The sequence below is a fragment of the Aotus nancymaae genome, unplaced genomic scaffold (assembly GCF_030222135.1).
Source record: "Aotus nancymaae isolate 86718 unplaced genomic scaffold, 86718_ANA_hifiasm-v0.15.2.pri h1tg000057l, whole genome shotgun sequence".
Lineage (NCBI taxonomy): Eukaryota > Metazoa > Chordata > Mammalia > Primates > Aotidae > Aotus > Aotus nancymaae.
This window is the reverse complement of record NW_026988471.1, coordinates 61488594-61508311: the sequence shown is the minus strand read 5'-3', so window position 1 is coordinate 61508311 and position 19718 is coordinate 61488594. Positions and strand designations below refer to the sequence as shown.

Here is a 19718-nt window from a genome sequence, read left to right as displayed (position 1 = left end):
TCAACAGAATTTCTAACAAAACTCGTACTTTAAAAGATAAAAGGAAGAAGTTTAGCTCTTTGAAATTCACTAATTCTTTTGTATGAAACGTGAAAGCACATTAAAATGTAAGGAAACCTGTAACATTGTAACACGTTATTGCTCCATGATGAGCTGAAAGAGTCAATTTCATCATTGGCCACTGAGGGGAGCTACAACCTAGGAGAGGTTTATATATAGAATGCCAAGGTTATTTTAAAACTTTCCCATACCTTATAATATTCATTTCATCAGCTCTCTTATTAAAATATATTTTAAATAAATTTGACAAGCATACCTCAATTCTCTTTTGGAGGCCTTAAAAATAATAAAGTGGCTCATTATAACTATGTAATCATAAAGATGGGGGATCCTTATCCCTCTTCCTTTTTTCTCCATAGCATTTATGTAACCTACTATATATTTAGCATGTATTATGTATTTATCTAACATATTAAATCTTTCATACATTGATTTTTATCTTCTTTCATCCTCTCTCTCTCTCTCTCTCTCTTACATACACACAAGTGTAAACTATAGGAAGAAGAGAGTTGTTGACTTGTTATCTGGTTTTTGTTTGTTTTGTTTTGTTTGAGACAGGGTTTCACTTAGTCATCCAGGCTGGAGTGCAGTGTCACAATCACAGCTCACTGCAGCCTTGACCTCCTGGGCTCAAGCAATCCTCCCACCTCAGCCTCCTGCATAGTCAGGACCACAACATATGCCACCATGCTTAAGTAATTTTTTTTTTTTTTTTTTTGGTAGACTGAGTTTCCTTTGTGTTGCTGATCTTGAATCATCTGTTTTATACACCACTATTTCCATTGTCTAGAACAGTCCCTAGCATATAATACGTGCCAGTAAAAACTACTCAGTGAATATTTAGCTGCTGAATGAATGAATACAGAATCATCTACTTGAAAGGTTAAAACTCTCTCATTAGATGATGCTAAATAAAGCAAACTACTAATACGTGAAAAATGCAGCGAAAATGTCTAAGAACATTTCTTTCCTTCCTCCCTCCCTCCCTTCCTCCTTTCCTTCCTTCCAAGTGCAGTGGCACAATCTCAGCTCAGTGCAACCTCTAGTGATTCTCCGGCCTGACTCTTGAGTAGCTAGGATTATAGGCATGCGCCACCACGCGTGACTAATTTTTGTATTTTTAGTAGAGATGGGGTTTCACCACATTGGCCAGGATGGTCTCCAACACCTGACCTCAAGTGATCTGCCCACCTTGGCCTCCCAAAATGCTGGGATTACAGGTGTGAGCGACCATGCCCAGCCTAAAAATATTTATTAAATCCCATAGATAGTAATACAGATAAATCTCATGAGATTGGCTTGTTTATACATTCACTGTAGAATCCCTCTTAAATGATCTAATTGGCATAAGGGGTTGGGAAATTAAAGGGAAGAATTATAAATACCAATACTCAAAATTTTTAATTTTGTTCAAGACATATTAATGTGCTTCATTCGCCAGTTTTTTTGCAGGGGGAGGCCTCTTCTTTGAGTATAACTTTATTAATCGTTGCTTTTCTCATATAAGCAATGCCTGCGATGTATCATTAATAAATTTCAATTTCTTTTAAAAGAAGACATAAGGACAATACAGTTGAAATCTGAATGCAAAGTCCTTCTAGATTTTTATAAATTTTCCCCAGACTTTTACAACTGTAAAAAGATATTATCCACACCAGATATAACAGCAGTTTTTAACAACTCACTGTTATCAAATCTTTCTAAAGCAATTAGCAATTCTTGAAATAATCCTTCAAACTGATTATTTCCATTGAGCTATGAAATATCTAATTTAATTACATAATTACAGTAATAGGTCAACAGCATTAAGAAGTTTTATAAGGGGTCATGCCCAACTTACAACTCATTTATAAGAGCAGAAGTGTGGGGTGCAATAGCTCACATCTATAATCCCAGCACTTAAGAAGGCTAAGGCAGGCGGATCGCTTGAGGCCAGGAGTTCAAGAACAGCCTGGGAAACATGGCAAAAACCCATATCTACTAAAAAAAAAAAACACAAAAAAATTAGCTGGGCCTGGTGGTGTGTGTCTGTAATCCCAGCTACTTGGGAGGCTGAGGCAGGAGAATCACTTGAACCTGGGAGATGGAGGCTGCAGTGAGCCAACACTGTACCACTGCACTCCAGCCTGGGCAGCAGAGGGAGACTCTGTCAAAAAAAAAAAAGAACAGAAGTGTGTAGGAGTGTGTCAGAGAGTAGCCTCCTAACCATATTGATGCACGTGGGCTTAAAACCAGGATGTTTTATAGACAAGATGGAAAGTATGAGATAATCCACGTAAGTTCAATAAAGTTTATCAGAGAAGTTTCTACTGTAACAGTATATGGATCTTTCACATGCTATTTTACTGCCACTAGGGTGTACTTTTCAAATTTTCTTGAGTAAAGTTGATGGATGTTACTCATGTTGGTATTCTCTGAAAAAGAATCCTTACAGGATTTATAACAGTTCACAGAGTTTAACTATACTTATTCCTCACTCCTTCAACAAATATTTATTGAGAAGCTACTACCCCAAAGATAGTATGGTTAAAAAAAATTGTGGTAGATACAAAAACTAATGAAATAAAACTTTTCCCTTGTTAACTCTACTTATGCAAGTAGGAGTTCTGCACACATCTCAGAAAACTGGCCTAGATTTTCTAGAGCAGGTAAAAAGAGTTAATACACTTAGATAGGTAGAAAAAAAAATTACTCTCAAATCTCAGGTATAGATCAACTATACAGGAGTTGATCTTGGCAGAAAGAAATTAATGTCCTCCTGAAAACTAAAGAGGGAGATCTACCCCATTCTCATCTATCTTCCAGGTGAGACTACAGTACTTCCTTTGTGTTGTTTGTTTTGTTTTAGGTTTAATTACATAAACTCATCCTTTTGACATAGTTCATAATTTATGATAGTTGCTCTAGAGTATATAAATTAGTGTATTCTCTTGAGTTAATGTATTTTAAATGCTTTGGTCATAACATGTACATCTGTGCTCTTTCCCATGCATTAAGAATATAGCAATTTCACAATACTTCTGAAGTTTCATAACTTTATAATATAAAAATAAATCTATAATGGACTTGATCTCACTACCAAACTTCTCAGCTCTTTAGTCCTAAAAATGGCCCAGTTACTGCTGGGGAAAAACAAAAAGCTCCTTTTGTCACTGACATTTATAACAAAGTCAGGCATAGAAAGGAAGAATATGACACAAAGCATGTGGTAAACCTGTTATAAATACATTTTAGAACTTTAACAATTATGATTATGAAGAGTCATAATGACTGCAATGGTAAAAGCTATTCACTGAAAATTATTTAATCTTCTTGCAACCCTAAAATTTTATGACTGAGAATTTAAGAAACTTCCTCATGATCGCAGAGCTTGTAAGTAGAAGAGCTAGGACTGGAAATCAGGTCTGACTGCTGCCATCTATATTATTATCAATAGATTTCTGTGAATCTAATATATTAATAAATGTTTGGAGAGAAGGAATGTTAACATATTTTCTATTTCATCCTATGTTCACTCCCTTATATGACAGATTTTTCAAGAATTCCAAGCCTACATTATTAATTACTATATTTGGATGGCCTGTCTTCCTTAATTCCAAGTACATAAACATTTACTGAACACCTTCTATATGCCTGCTAGTCCCTTGGGATTCCAAAACATGTAAATTAACTTAAGACGATTATTAAGGAACCAATCTAGGATCTCTCAACCCAAATAAAGAGTTAAAGTACATACTTTTTTTTTAATTTTTAGACAGAGTTTCGCTCTTGTCATCCAGGTTGGAGTGCAATGGCACAATCTCGGCTAACTGCAACCTCTGCCTCCCAGATTCAAGCGATTTTCCTGCCTCAGCCTCCCCAGTAGCTGGGACTACAGGCGCTCGCCATCATGTCTGGCTAATTTTTGTATTTTTAGTATAGACAAGGTTTTACCATGTTGGCCAGGCTGGTCTCGAACTCCTGAACCTCAGGCGATCTGCCTGTGTTGGCCTCCCAAAGTGCTGGAATTACAGGTGTGAGCCACCATGCTCAGCCCACATACTTTATTTTTAAAGATTTCAAAGGTCATTCGTGATTTCATCCAACAAATGTTTAGATGAGCATCTGCAACGTGACGAGCACTATGCTAGATGCTGAACAGATAAAAAGATGACTAAGACATGGGCTTGCACTTAAATCCAAACAGAATACACACACACATGCACACACACACACACACATATACACAGACACACACACAAACATATAATTTGGTATTAGATACTTACAGTGTTAATAAAAGCATTTCTTACAAATAATTTTGTTATTGGCTATCATTTCACTAAAAACAATTCCAAAAGCTACAAATCACTATTTAATTTTCATAAGGCAACATTTTTCCTACCACCAAAATGCCAATGTACCTTAAAAATGCATATATAAAGTTGAAAATGTGAAACGTGAAGGAATTTGCCATTAGCTTACATTTTCTATGACAAATGTCCACTCTTTGTCTTCAAATTCCTCTGCATGAGGATCCTGTAACAAAAGCAAAACATGAAATTGAATTGAAATACATGTCTTTAGTCCAATAAATCCAATTAAGAAAATACAAATAGCCTTGTTTTCAGCTTTTACTAGCTTTTAAAAATAGAGAGGCAGAGTTTACTTGTTCCAGGTCTGAGTTCAAATCATAGATGTCCCTGTTAATTTTCTATCTCGTTGATCCGTCGAATATTAACAATATGGTGTCAAAGTCTCCCACTATTATTGTGCGGGAGTCCAAGTCTCTTTATAAGTCATTAAGAACTTGTCTTATGTATCTGGGTGTTCCTATATTGGGACCTGGATGGAACAAGTAAACTCAGTGAATATTTATAGAATTCTTTACCCCAGGTCCACAGAACATACATTTTTCTCAGTTTCACCTATTTTAAAAGTGACCACATAATGGGAAGTAAATCACTCTTCAGCATTTGCATAGCATTTCACAGACTTAATGAAATATTGGTTGACTGTTTGTTTGTATTTTCTTCTCTTATTCCTTCCTGTCTCCGCTGTTAAGCACAATTATTGGCAAAAAAGAGGTTTTTAACACCTATTTTTAGATTGCATTCCACCCTGGGCAATAGAGCAAGACTCCTGTTCTCTCTCCCTCTTTCTCTTTCTTTCTTTCAAAAAAAAAAAAGTACTTATAGTTTCTCAACCATGGCATACTTTCATGCCTCTGGGCTTTTATCCAAACTGTTACATCTTTCTCTGAAATCCAAAGTCTCAAGGCACTGTTTAGTCATAATTTCTTCTAGGAAACCTTCTTAATCTTTTGCAGAAATAATTTTGTTTAGCGTCGTTCATTGAGTACCCTTATACCAGAAATTCTGAGATGTCCTGGAGACATGCAAGTGGTTCAGACATTGATGCTTTTTAGTTTCATACTTGACACAAAGTGATAAAAAACAAACAAACAAAACCTATATAAATGACATTGTATTAGACCATTCTTGCATTGCTATAAGAAATACCTGTGATTGGGTAATTTATAAAGGAAAAAGGTTTAATTGGCTCATATCTCTGTAGGAGAAGCATGGTGCTAGCATCTGCTTGGCTTCTAGGGAGGCCTCAGGAAGCTCACACAAAAAAAAATGGAGAGGCAGAATATTCTTTTTTTTTTTTTTTTTTTTTTGCATTATTTTTATTATAATTTTTCCAACTTTTATTTTAGGTTTGGGTGTATATGTACAGGTTTGTTACATAGGTAAACTCATAGCACAGGAATTTGCTGCACAGATTATTTCCTCACCCAGCTATGAATCCTAGTACCCAATAGTTATTCTTCTCTGCTCCTCTCCCTTCTCTCACCCTTGACCCTCCAACTTCCAATAGGCTGCACTATCTGTTGTTCCCTTCTTTGTGTTCATGAGTTTTCATCACTTAGCTCCCACTTATAATTGAGAACATGCAGTATTTGGTTTTCTTTCCCTGTGTTTGTTTGTTAAGGATAATAGCCTCCAGTTCCATCCATGTTCCAGCAAGAGACATTATCTCATTTCTTTTTATGGCTGCATAGTATTCCATGGTATACATACATACCATTTTCTTTATTCAGTCTGTCACTGATGGGCATTTAGGTTTATTCCATGTCTTTGCTACTGTGAATAGTGCTGCAATGAGTTTATGCATGCATGTTTCTTTACGGCAGAACGATTTATAGTCCTCTCGGTACACACCCAGTAATGGGATTGGTGGGTAAAAAGGTCCTTCTGCCATTAGCTCTTTGAGGAATTGCCATGCTGCTTTCCACAATGATTGAACTAATTTACAATCCTACCATCAGTGTATAAGTGTTCCCTTTTCTCCACAACCTTGCCAGCACATTATTTTTTGACTTTTTAATAATAGCCACTCCAAGACTGGTGTGAGATGCTATCCTGTGATTTTGATTTGTATTTCTCTAATCACTGATGTTGAACTTTTTTTCATATGCTTGTTGGCTACATGTATGCCTTTTGAAATATGTTTGTTCATGTCCTTTGCTCACTTTTTAATGGGGTTGTTTTGTTGTTGGTTTCTTTTTCTTGTAAATTTAAGTTCCTTATAGATACTGGATATTAGATCTTTGTCAGATGCATAGTTTGCAAATATTTTCTCCCATTTTCTAGGGTGTCTGTTTACTCTGTTGATAGTTTATTTTGCTGTGCAGAAGCTCTTGTTTAATTAGATCTCACTTGTCAATTTTTGCTTTTCTTGCAATTGCTTTTGGTGTCTTTGTCATGAGATTTTTGCCAGTTCCTATGGCCAGAAAGGTATTGCCTAGGTTGTCCTTCAGGGTTTCTATCGTTTTGAGTTTTACATTTAAGTCTTCAATTAATCTTGAGTTATTTTTTGTATATGGTATAAGAAAGAGGTCCAGCTTCAGTCTTCTGCATATGGCTAGCCAGTTATTCCAGCACCATTTATTAAATAGGGAATCTTTGCCTCATGGCTTGTTTTTGTCAGCTTTGTCAAAGATCAGATAGTTGCAGGTGTGTGGCCTTGTTTCTGGACTCTCTATTCTATTCCATTAGTTTTTGTGCCTGTTTTTGTACCACCAATACCATGCTGTTGTGGTTACTATAGCCCTGCAGTATAGTTTGGAGTCAGGTAGCATGATGCTTCCAGCTTTGTTCTTTTTGCTTAGAATTGCCTTGGCTATTCAGGCTCTTTTTTGGTTTCATATGAATTTTAAAATAGTTTTTTCTAGTTCTGTAAAGAATGTCATTGGTAATTTGATAGGAATAGCACTGCATCTGTAAATTGCTTTGGGCAGTACGGCATTTTAATGATATTTGTTTTTCCGATCCATAAGCACTGTAGTGTTTCTCCATTTGTTTGTGTCATCTCTCATTTCTTTGAGCAGTGTTTTATAGTTTTTATTACAGAGATCTTTCATCTCCCTGGTTAGCTGTATTCCTAGGTATTTTATTATTTAGTGGGCATTGTGAATGGGATTGTGTTCCTCATTTGGCTCTCGGCTTGGCTTTCACTGGTGTACAGGAATGTTAGTGACGTTTATACATTCATTTTGTATACTAAGATTTTGCTGAAGTTATTTATCAGCTGCAGGAGCTTCTGAGCTGAGACTATGGGGTTTTTTAGATTAGGATCACGTCATTGACAAACAGGGAGAATCTGACTTCCTCTCTTCCTATTTGGGTGCTCTTTATTTCTTTCTCTTGCCTGATTGCTCTGGCCAGGATTTCCAGAATACTATGTTGAACAGGAGTGGTGAGAGAGAACATTCTTGTCTTGTGCCAATTTTCAAGGGGAATGCTTCCAGCTTTTGCCCATTCAGTATGATGTTGGCTGTGGGTTTGTCATCGACAGCTATTATTTTGAGAAATGTTCCTTCAATACCTAGTTTTGAGAGTATTTAACACAAAGAGATGTTGAATTTTATCAAAAAGCCTTTTCTGCATCTATTGAGATAATCATGTGGTTTTTATCTTTAGTTCTATTTATGTAAAGAATCACATTTATTCATTTGTGTATGTTGAATCAATTTTGTATACTGAGGATGAAGCCTACTTGAACATGGTAGATTAGCTTTTTGATGTGCTGCTAGAATCAGTTTGCCAGTATTTTGTTGAGGATTTCTGCATCAATGTTCATCAAGGATATTGGCCTGAAGTTTTCTTTTGTTGTGTCTCTGCCAGGTTTTGTTATTAGAATGATGCTGACCTCATAGAATGAGTTGGGAAGGAGCTCCTCCTCCTCAATTTTTTAGAATAATTTCAGTAGGAATAGTACCAGCTATTCTTTGTACATCTGGTAGAATTGGGCTGGGAATTCATCTGGTCCTGGGCTTTTCTTGGTTGGTAGGCTATTACTGATTCAATTTTGAAGATCGTTATTGGTCTGTTCAGGAAATCAATTCCTTCCTGGTTTACTCTTGAGAGGACGTATGTGTCAAGGAATTTATCCATCTCTTCCAGGTTTCCTAGTTTGTGTGCAAAGAGGTGTTCATAGTAGTTTCTGATGGCTATTTTCATTTCTGTGAGGTCCGTGTTAACAGCCCCTTCATCATTTCTAATTGTGTTTATTTGGGTCTTTTCTATTTTCGTCTTTATTAGTGTAGCTAGCAGCGTATCAATCTTAATTAAAAAAAAAAAACCAACTCCTGAATTCATTGATCTTTGAATGGGTTTTAATTTTCTAATTCCTTCAGTTAAGCTCTGATTTTGGTTATTTCTTGTCTTCTGCTAGCTTTGGAGTTGATTTGTCCTTGCTTCTCTACTTCTTTCAGTTGTGATGTTGGGTTGTTAATTTGAAGTTTTTTTAACTCTCTGATATGGACAATTAGTGCTTTGAATTTCCCTCTTAACACTGCCTTAGTTGTCTCCCAGTGATTCTGGTGTGTGTTATCATTGTTCTCAATACTTTCAAATAACTTGTTGATGTCTGCCTTAATTTCGTTATTTCCCCAAAAGTCATTCCAGAGCAGGATGTTTAATTTCCTTATAAATATATGGTTTTGAGTGGTTTTCTTAGTCTTGTCTTTTTTTTTTTTTTTTTTAAGACAGAGTCTTGCTCTGCTGTCCAGGCTGGAGTTCAGGGGTGTGATTTTGGCTCACTGCAACCTCCACCTCCTGGGTTCAACCAATCCTCCCATCTCAGCCTCCAGGGTAGCTGGGACTACAGGCACACACCACTGTGCCCAGCTAATTTTTTGAATTTTCAGAAGAGACAGGGTTTTGCCATGTTTCCCAGGTTGGTCTTGAACTTCTGAGCTCAAGCAATCTGCCTGCCTCAGCCTCTCACAGTGTTGGGATTACAGGTGTGAGCCACCACACCTGGTCTTCTTTTAAAAATTTTTTGTAGAGATTCACCACATTGCCCAGGCTTATCTTTAACTCCTTGGCTCAAGCGATCCCCCTAACTTGACCTCCCAAAGTGTTGGGATTATAGGCCACTGTGCCTGGCCATACTCTACTCTTATAATACTTCCATAAGTTATCTAAATTAAAATCATTATTTAATATTAAGAAGTCCTCTATTTTATTTGTGTTGATGTATATCACTATCTCCCATCATTGCATCTATGATAAAATAAAAATAAACCTAATCAGAGATAGATTAAACCAGTAAATGAACTATTAAGAGGCATTTTATTAAGACATTAAATGCTAACATAAAGCCCTGCCTTTGTTTTTATACCTGTAGGTAACTTAAAGTACCACTAGTGGCAAAGTTTTCTTCAGTGCAGAGGTTAAATAAACAGCTGGAATTTCAAAGCACTGAAAGGTACTTGATAATCTAGACAAATAACAAATCAGCAGGGCTACTGATGCCCTTCCTCTTACCTCTCCCTCATTAGCCCTAGAAATGCCTTAGAAACCTGAGAAAGGGTAATGGATCCTACAATCAAAGGCAATCTTTTTTTTTTTTTAATGAAGCACATTTTTGCAAGCATTTATTTGAGATATATTTATTGGGGACTTGGTATATAAAGGATTATAGAGATGTTTCATGGATTCAAAGACAGTTGTCCTTGCCTTCAAAGAAAAACACAATAGTTCTAAATCCAAATAAATTTATGATGAAAGAAATAAGTGGTTTTACCAGAGATTAGAAAATGACACACTACTTGTTACAAAAATAAACAAAAAGAACTTCATGAAAGAGAAAACATCTGGGCTGGGTGGGATTATGTAGGATTTCCACAGATTTGAGAATAAGTAAAGGCAAAAGGCATCAAAGTATAAGAAACAGAGAGAAAAGTAGTGGGGTCACATTATATGCGCATTTAACTTATTCAAGTTCATTCCATGTAACAGAGGTGAGGCAGGAATGGAGGTGTCAAGAGAATATCTACATAAAGCATGTTTTTGGCTCAACATTGCACTCTAAGATTGAGCATACACAGCTGGGAGATGGGCCCTGATATTTCCCTACTGGATCTCAGGTCCTACGTTTTTCACAGAGAAATATCTATTTATGATTGATTCCACTTTGATCTATTAATGATCTTCTATTTCTATTGCCATAGTTGAGTTCGTACCTAGGCTATTTCAAGATGATCGTGATGGCAGCATTCTCTCAGTTAGTCTCTCTGACCTCCATTCAATCTTGCACACAGATTAATTTTCCCAAACAACAGTTCTGACCATGTTAGTACCAACTCAGATTTCTTCAACAACCCTTACAACTTATTAGATAAATTCCAAACTCCTTAGTTACTTCGTTATGTTTGTTTACTCATTTTCTAGTATAATAACATAGCAGTTGGCTGAGTTTGAGCTGTACTGAAGCCACTATTTTTATGAGTAAATTCATATAGGTAGGATAAAAACCTGCCAAAAGATGTTTCTTTGGTAGTGGTAGACAGGGAAAGAGTAGAAGGAAAAGGGAAGTGGAAAACTATACTTAATATTTGTTTCCTCAGCTGGCTCTGCCCATAAACTGGGTTTATGAAGAAAAATAATAATAAATAAAGGTTGAAAGAACTTTTCCATGATGTACTTAGGGCACAGAGACTACTATTTGAGAGGCCAAGTAATAAAGTGTGATGCAATGCAGAGGAGACATCATACCATTATCCCTGCCTATCCCTCTCCTATAATTTTGTATTTTGAGGAAAGGAGCATAGCTGCAGCACAGTTAGTATCAAATTAATGATATAAAATATTTACTGAGCACTCACCATGTCCCAGTTCTGATGTTAAGTGTTTTACTCCTCAAAGCAACTTATGAGGTAGGTACTATCTTCATTCACATTTAACAGAGCAAAAATCTGAAACCTAAGACATGCAGCTTCCCACAGTGCACAACTAGTAAGCTTTCAAGCTATGTTGCTGCTCCAGGTCTGTCTGACTTTTACCTACTTTGTTGGTTCAGTGTAGCCACTTTGCCCCCAGGATCTAGAACAGTACCTGGTACATAACAAGGCTGTCAAGAATATTGAATTAATGAAGCAATGAATATATATCTTATAAATTAATAAACATTTAACAACATCATATACATAATACATTAACTCTTAAAGCAGATGAAATATTTTTTAAAAGCACAGATAATGTATTATCCCTTAAAGAATTTTTACCAAAGAATAATTTTAATGAGACCAAGAGGTACATCTGATAGGGCCAAGTCAGTAAAATGATGTAAAAGAAGCAGCAAGGATGCTCATCTTCAAGACACTTAAAAATAGTATCTCTACATAATTAACTACATTACTGAAAAGACAAAAACATTTGTAATGAGAATTGCTTCTAGCATGAATCAATCAAGCTTTTTTAAATATCCTACTCTCCCTCTACTGTCTCCTTTCTTAGCACTGTACTAAAGAGAAAAATTAAAAATAGCTTGAAGAGTCATTTTCCTTCTCAAAATCCTAAAGGGCTTTAAAAAAGATTTACTAAAAACAGCTATTAACTCAAATCTCAAAAGCAGACTAAAGAAACTAATTTTTGGTTAAATCACAGAAAAATGAAACATATTGATAACTTTCACCTCCTCTATGAGTGTACCTCTGTGTATGCTACTTACTAAGGAGAAAAAGGGTTCAGAGCAGTCCTTTCCTATTTACAAATTTCAAGATTAAGTGAATTATGAGATTTAATACAAGTTTTAAAAAGATAGGAAATGTTAAGTTTTTCATTTGAATATTTTATGTGTTGTTCAAAAACAACATTCAAAAATTACCACAAACAAATGAAAAGTTTGTTCCATTTTGTTCTGTTTTACTTTACTGCTTTTCTTTAAGAATTCTGAGAGGATTAAAGGATTCAGGAAGATTAAATATACTACTCATTAAAATATTGAAAATGGTCACAACGTTGACACAATTGTACAGAATAGCACAATTGTACAGAAATGTTTAATACAGCAGACTGAGAGGAAGGGGTGTTTGGATTTTTTTCTACATACTAACACTCCAAATCTAAAAATTCAGAGATAAGGATATGCTGAACATTCTTATCAGTACTTGAAAACCTCACTTATCACCTAATCCTCCAAGTAACACATTTCAACAGCCACTTTCAACTCAGAATCACTCAGTCATGCATATCCTTTCCCAAAACACAAGGCGGAGGCTATCTATCAGCTCTATTCTAGCCCCTCATTCTCTATCATCATTTTATTAAAAAGTTGTTGTAACTATGTCCATTCATTTACTTTGCAATATGGACTAAAACAAAACACTCAAGAAATTACTTAAAAGTCTTCCTCAAGTATGTTAGAGATGTTACTGTTGTAATCAATATTCACAACTCTTTTTATTACAGAGTAGGCAGTACAGTGTAGAGAAATTAATAGGGCTAAATCATAGTTTATTTAGACAAGTTACATTCCTCTCTAGTCTCAGTTTCCTTATCAGTAAAATGAGAATCAATTACAAAACCTTAGAGTTGTGAAAATTAAATGAACTAATAATGCAAATAAAGATTCTTCTGACACCAGAGATATTGCTCTTAACTACCAAGACTAGCGTATCATTCCAGTAGGAGAAAAATGGATAGGAGGGGCTTAATAACTGGCTCTTACAATAGCTCGTTAAAAGGGCAATAGACGGGAGGCTGAGGCAGGAGAATTGCTTGAACCCGGGAGGCAGAGGTTGCAGTGAGCGAGGATCGCGGCACTGCACTCCAGCCTGGCGCCTGGTGACAGAGGGAGACTCTGTCTCCAAAAAAAAAAGGGGGGGGGCAATAGAGTGGTTCTAATATATTATAGAAAAAAAGGAACAGCAGTTACTGTCTCATTTCTGTTTCTCCCTGAATAAGTCAAGAATGGTATACAACTGACAGGCATAATCAAGTACTGTTATAATGTCAATAACAGTAATATCAAAACTATAAAATATATATAATATGTCAAGAATCATTAATAAAATATATATGAAATACAGAACATTTAAAATTAGTATTCCATTTATGGGCCAGTACATTAATATTCATCATATTGTTTTGTTCTATTGAACTCTGAAGTACTTTCTGAATAAATTAATATATTGTTTCGCAAAATCAAAACTACTATTTACACAATGATGTCATACTCTAAGCCATATCATTTGCTCTATTTTAATTTCACATCCTAAAATATTTAGCAGATTTTCACAAATTTTCTGTTACTAAATTATGCTTAATAAGATGACCTCTCCCCTGCTATATACTACTATAAAAGTAGCCACAACACAATTTACATGACTCAAAGAAGAAAAAAAGCATTTGTTTTCTAACTCCACCACCTTCCAAAAGGCTAAAAGTGGTACATACTGAGACATACTTGTCCCCAACCTTTTTTTGGAGCAGGAAAGGAGTTGGTTAGGAAGATAAATATTCTAGTGCTTAATTACCATATGTAGGGACTACTTTATAATGTTTCAAGATATATGGAAGACTTTCAAGAGAAAATACATATGAAATAGACCAGAGTGTATATGAACAACTATGTTTTTAGATTTGTACTTTGAATTTACAACCAGCATTTTGCCTTTAAGCTGCAATACTTTTAAATATTAATATCAATAAAATATTTATCAAATATCAATTTAAAACATATCTTGCTATGTTAACATTAATAAGATATTTATCATATACTAATTTTAAAGAATCTTTTTTATCAAACAAGGCTAACAGAATGAAGATCAGGATTCAGAATTTTCATACTCTTCAGCTTTCCACAGGGAAGGTATTTTATAGTTTCCTGTGGGTAGAATGCAGAAAGTGGTAAAAGAAGTATCTCAGCTGGTCTTAACTGTAACAAGTTCAAAAAGATCCCCAAATTATTCAGACTTTATAGACCATGAAATACTATGATGCCTTTGCATTTGTTATAAATTGCTATGTCCCTAAAAATAATGCACAGTAGGTATCAGATGGCACACAAATGTATCGAACAATGAACACTGAAATATTTTGTCATTTGGAACCCTGGTTATATAATAAATTCTACAGCCTATAAAAATGGAACTTACCTTAAAAAGTGTTACAGTGATTTCAATGTTTTCAGGAACAGGCCACACAACAACACCACGATATGGATTTTTTATTCCAGGTTGCCAGCTATGTGCCTACCAGAATAAAAATGATATTTTCAATATGAAGTATAGGAAACGCAATGTTAATAATTTACAATGGCATACTGACCCTATATAATTATCCATTAGATCTGCAGTATCCCTGAAACAAAAATGATTAATCAAATAAAACTTTTCAATCATTAAGCTTGGGCTAAGATAGTTCCATCATATGACAGCTATAGATTACTATTTGTAAACAAATCTTCACCCCCTCATATACATAGAAGATGCAAAAATGATGAAAACATGATGTCTCATATTTTCAAAAGCTACTATCTAATTAGATAAATTATTTTATTAGAAGAGATATTTTTTAAATTATTTTTGTGGACTAGGAACTTTAAGGCAAATTCATACTTTAAAAGAAAAAACTAATTGTATAACTTTACATTTAAGTTCATTTCCCATTAAACTGTAATGCTTATTTGGGGCAGGTAAAGAACAGCATCAGTTTTTTCAGGTAATATTCCTAGTACTGATAATATTAGATTTTTTTTCCTTATAAATCTTGACTATCACGCTTCCCTAAGGAATCTCCACCCCCCAAAATAGGGGTCACCACCATAGTTCTTCCTTTGTGGCATTTCCAGTCAAAGCTGAGATAATGGAAGATGGTATGCCAAGACATCTCAACTCAACTAAGACTTCATCCCTATTGGCTACAGGATTGTCTATGGACACGCTATGAAAATTACAATAAAAGCTAACAATTATAGAGTACTTTCTATATGTCAGTCCATGTCTTAAGAATTTATGTATGTTGGGAGGAGATCCAAGATGGCTGGTTAGGAGGAGCTCAGGATTGCAGGTCCGAGTGAAAGCGCAGAGGGTGAGTGAACGCCGCATTTCCAGATGGATTTTTACTGCCCACAGACCAGGAGATTTCCAGGCGGAGGAGGCCCACAGGTGCCAGGGTGGCTGTTTTGGCCGGTGCGGCTGTTTTGCCTGTGCCCCAGCGCAGCGGTTCCCAGTGCAGAGTAAACGAGACCGTGTCCCCTCATAGCCAGCAAGGGGAGCTGAAACAGGGAGCCAGGCCAGAGATTCCTGGGCAAAAAAGCACCAGGAATCTCAGAGCCGTGGTTTCAGCCGGCACAGTGGGTCACCGCATGGGAAATCACACAGATCCCGGTGCCTATTCAACAGGCAACCAGGTCACCTGGTAGAAAGCCAACCGTTCAACTAAAAAACAAAACGCTCTGAGGCAGGGAGCCAGGTGATCAGGCCAGGCTGGTCCCACCCCCACAAAAACAAAAACAAAAACAAAAAAACAGCTCTGGAAACGCTCTGGGTTGAGACTTTCACAGTAAGCACAGCTGGACCCGGGATGGACCAGCTCTGTGGGGGAGGGGTGTCCGCCATTACGAAGGCAGCCTGCAGGTGCCAAGGCAACCCGCCATTACAGAGAGTCCGTCATTACAGAGGCGGGCAACCGTTCCTGAGGCAGTTCTAACTACACCCATATAAACAGGACTGCAGGGAAGTTCACATGGCAGCTGGGCGGAGCCCACAGCAGCTGAGCGAAGCCTCTGCAGGAACTGAGAGTGACTAGGCTGCCTCCTTGTGGGCAGGGCAGCCCTGAAGAAAAAAAAAAAACAGACAGCAGCACAGCGGAAACTCATAAAGCCCTAACTCCCTGGGACAGAACACCTGAGGAAAAAAAAGGGTTTATGAGTCCTGCTGCTGCAGACTTAAACTTACCTGCCGAGCAGCTCTGAATGAACAACGGGGCTCACAGCTCAGCACTTGAGCTACTATAAAGAACAGACTGTTTCCTCAAGCAGCTCCCTGACCCCCATATATCGAAAGAGTCACCTCATAAAGGAGAGCTCAGACTGACATTTGGCAGGTATCCTTCAGGAACAAAGCAGAAGAAACTGGTAGCAACCTTTGCCGTTTGGCAGCTGCTGCAAGTGAGCCCCAGGCAAGCAGGGCCTGGAGTGGGCCTCAGCAGTCCTACAGCAGAGAGGCCAGACAGTTAAAAGGAAAACTAAGAAACAGAAATAACTTCATCATCAACAAACAGGACGGCCACTCAGAGACCCAATCTGAAAGTCAACAACTACAAAGTCAACAGGTGGATAAATCCACAAAGATGGGAAGAAACCAGCACAAAAAGGATGAATACACCTAAAACCAGAACACCTCTCCTCCTACAAGGGAGCACAACTCCTCACCAGCAAGGGAACAAGACTGGAAGGAGAATGAGTGTGATGAAATGACAGAATCAGCCTTCAGAAAGTGGGTAATAAGAAACTTCCGTGAGCTAAAAGAACATGTTATAACCCAATGCAAAGAAACTAAGAACCTTGAAAAAAGATTTGACGAAATGCTAACGAGAATGGACAACTTAGAGAGGAATATAAGTGAATTGATGGAGCTGAAAAACACAACACGAGAACTTAACAAAGCATGCACAAGTTTCAACAGCCGAATTGACCGAGCAGAAGAAAGGATATCAGAGGTCGAAGATCAACTCAATGAAATAAAATGAGAAGGCAAGATTAGAGAAAACAGGGTAAAAAGGAATGAACAAAGTCAACAAGAAATATGGGACTATGTGAAAAGACCTAATCTACGTTTGATAGGTGTACCTGAATGTGACGAAGAGAATCAATCCAAGCTGGAAAATACTCTTCAGGATATTATTCAGGAAAACTTCCCCAACCGAGCAAGGTAGGCCAATATTCAAGTCCAGGAAATACAGAGAACACCACAAAGATATTCCTCAAGAAGAGCAACCCCAAGGGACATAATCGTCAGATTCACCAGGGTTGAAATGAAGGAGAAAATGCTAAGGGCAGCCAGAGAGAAAGGTTGGGTTACCCACAAAGTGAAGCCCATCAGACTCACAGCAGATCTCTCAGCAGAAACCCTACAAGCCAGAAGAGAGTGGAGGCCAATATTCGACATCCTTAAAGAAAAGAACTTTCAACCCAGAATTTCATATTCAGCCAAACTAAGCTTCATAAGTGAAGCAAAATAAAATCCTTTGTGAACAAGCAAGTACTCAGAAATTTCATCACCACCAGACCTGCTTTACAAGAGCTCCTGAAAGAGGCACTACACATAGAAAAGAGCAACCAGTACCAGCCACTCCAAAAATATACCAAATGGTAAAAAGCATCAACACAATGAAGAATCTGCATCAACCAACGGGCAAAACAGCCTGCTAGCATCGAAATGGCAGTATAAAATTCACACATAACAATATTAACCCTAAACGTAAATGGACTAAATGCCCCAATCAAAAGACACAGACTGGCAAATTGGATAAAAAGCCAAAACCCATCGGTGTGCCATATCCAGGAAACCCATCTCACATGAAAGGATACACAAAGGCTCAAAATAAAGGGATGGAGGAAGATTTACCAAGCAAATGGAGAGCAAAAAAAAGCAGGAGTTGCAATTCTCATCGCTGATAAAATAGACTTTAAAGCAACAAAGATCAAAAGAGACAAAGAAGGACATTACATAATGGTAAAAGGATCAATGCAACAAGAATAGCTAATGATCCTAAATATATACGCACCTAATACAGGAGCACCCAGATACATAAGGTAAGTTCTTAATGACTTACAAAGAGACTCAGACACCCACACAATAATAGTGGGAGACTTTAACACACCGTTATTAATATTAGACAGATCAACGAGACAGAAAATTAACAAGGATATCCAGGACTTGAACTCAGACCTGGACCAAGCAAATCTAATAGACATTTACAGAACTCTCCACCCCAAATCCACAGAATATACATTCTTCTCAGCACCACATCACACCTACTCTAAAATTGACCACATAATTGGAAGTAAATCACTCCTCAGCAAATGCAAAAGAACGGAAACCATAACAAACAGTCTCTCAGACCACAGTGCAATCAAGTTAGAACTCAGAATTCAGAAACCAACCGAGAACCGCACAGCTTCATGGAAACTCAACAACTTTCTCTTGAATGTTGACTGGATAAACAATGAAATGAAGGCAGAAATAAAGATGTTCTTCGAAACCAACGAGAACGAAGACACCACATACCAGAATCTCTGGGACACATTTAAAGCAGTCTCTAGAGGAAAATATATAGCAATAAGTGCCCACATAAGAAGCAAGGAGAGATCTAAAATTGACACCCTATCATCAAAATTGAAAGAGCTACAGGAGCAAGATCAAAAAAACTCAAAACCTAGCAGAAGACAAGAAATAACTAAGATCACAGCAGAACTGAAGGAGATAGAGACATGAAAAACCCTTCAAAAAATCAATAAATTCAGGAGCTGGTTTTTTGAAAAGATCAACAAAATAGACAGACCACTAGCCAGATTAATAAAAAAGAAAAGAGAGAATAACCAAATAGATGCAATAAAAAACGATAAACGGGATATCACCACAGATTCCACAGAAATTCAAACCATCATCAGAGATTATTACAAACAACTCTATGCACATAAACTAGAAAACCTGGAAGAAATGGATAAATTTCTGGACAGTTGCCTCCTCCCAAGCCTAAACCAGGAAGAATTCGAAACCTTGAACAGACCAATAACAAGGTCTGAAGTCGAGGCAGCAATTAAGAGCCTACCACCCAAAAAAAGCCCAGGTCCAGATGGGTTCACAGCCGAATTCTACCAGACATACAAACAGGAACTGGTACCATTCCTTCTGAAACTATTCCAAATAATCCAAAAAGAGGGAATCCTTCCCAAATCATTTTATGAGACCAACATCATCCTGATACTAAAACCCGGCAGAGACTCAACAAGAAAAGAAAACTACAGGCCAATATCCATGATGAACATAGATGCAAAAATCTTCAATAAAATACTGGCAAGCCGATTACAACAGCACATCCAAAAGCTTATCCACCATGATCAAGTAGGATTCATCCCAGGGATGCAAGGCTGGTTCAACATACGCAAGTCTATAAATGTAATTCACCACATAAACAGAACCAAAGACAAAAACCACATGATTATCTCAACTGATGCAGAGAAGGCCTTTGACAAAATTCAACAGCCCTTTATGCTAAAAACCCTCAATAAACTAGGTATTGATGGAACGTATCTCAAAATAATAAAAGCAATTTATGACAAACCAACAGCCAATATCATACTGAATGGGCAAAAAC

At 37.0% G+C, this 19718-nt stretch overlaps 1 protein-coding gene across 9 annotated transcripts in view; it reads right to left on the bottom strand.

The window, feature by feature from the left end:
• Window positions 1–19718, bottom strand: part of EHBP1 (EH domain binding protein 1) — a 369328-nt gene that overhangs the window by 251763 nt on the left and 97847 nt on the right. For all 9 annotated transcript variants that reach the window (XM_012477186.2, XM_012477187.2, XM_064364167.1 and 6 more), the window contains exons 4-5: window positions 14492–14587; window positions 4525–4578 (exon numbers count right to left, since the gene is read on the bottom strand). In XM_012477186.2, the coding sequence (XP_012332609.1) occupies window positions 4525–4578; window positions 14492–14587 (150 nt within the window). The remainder of the gene's footprint in view (window positions 1–4524; window positions 4579–14491; window positions 14588–19718) is intronic.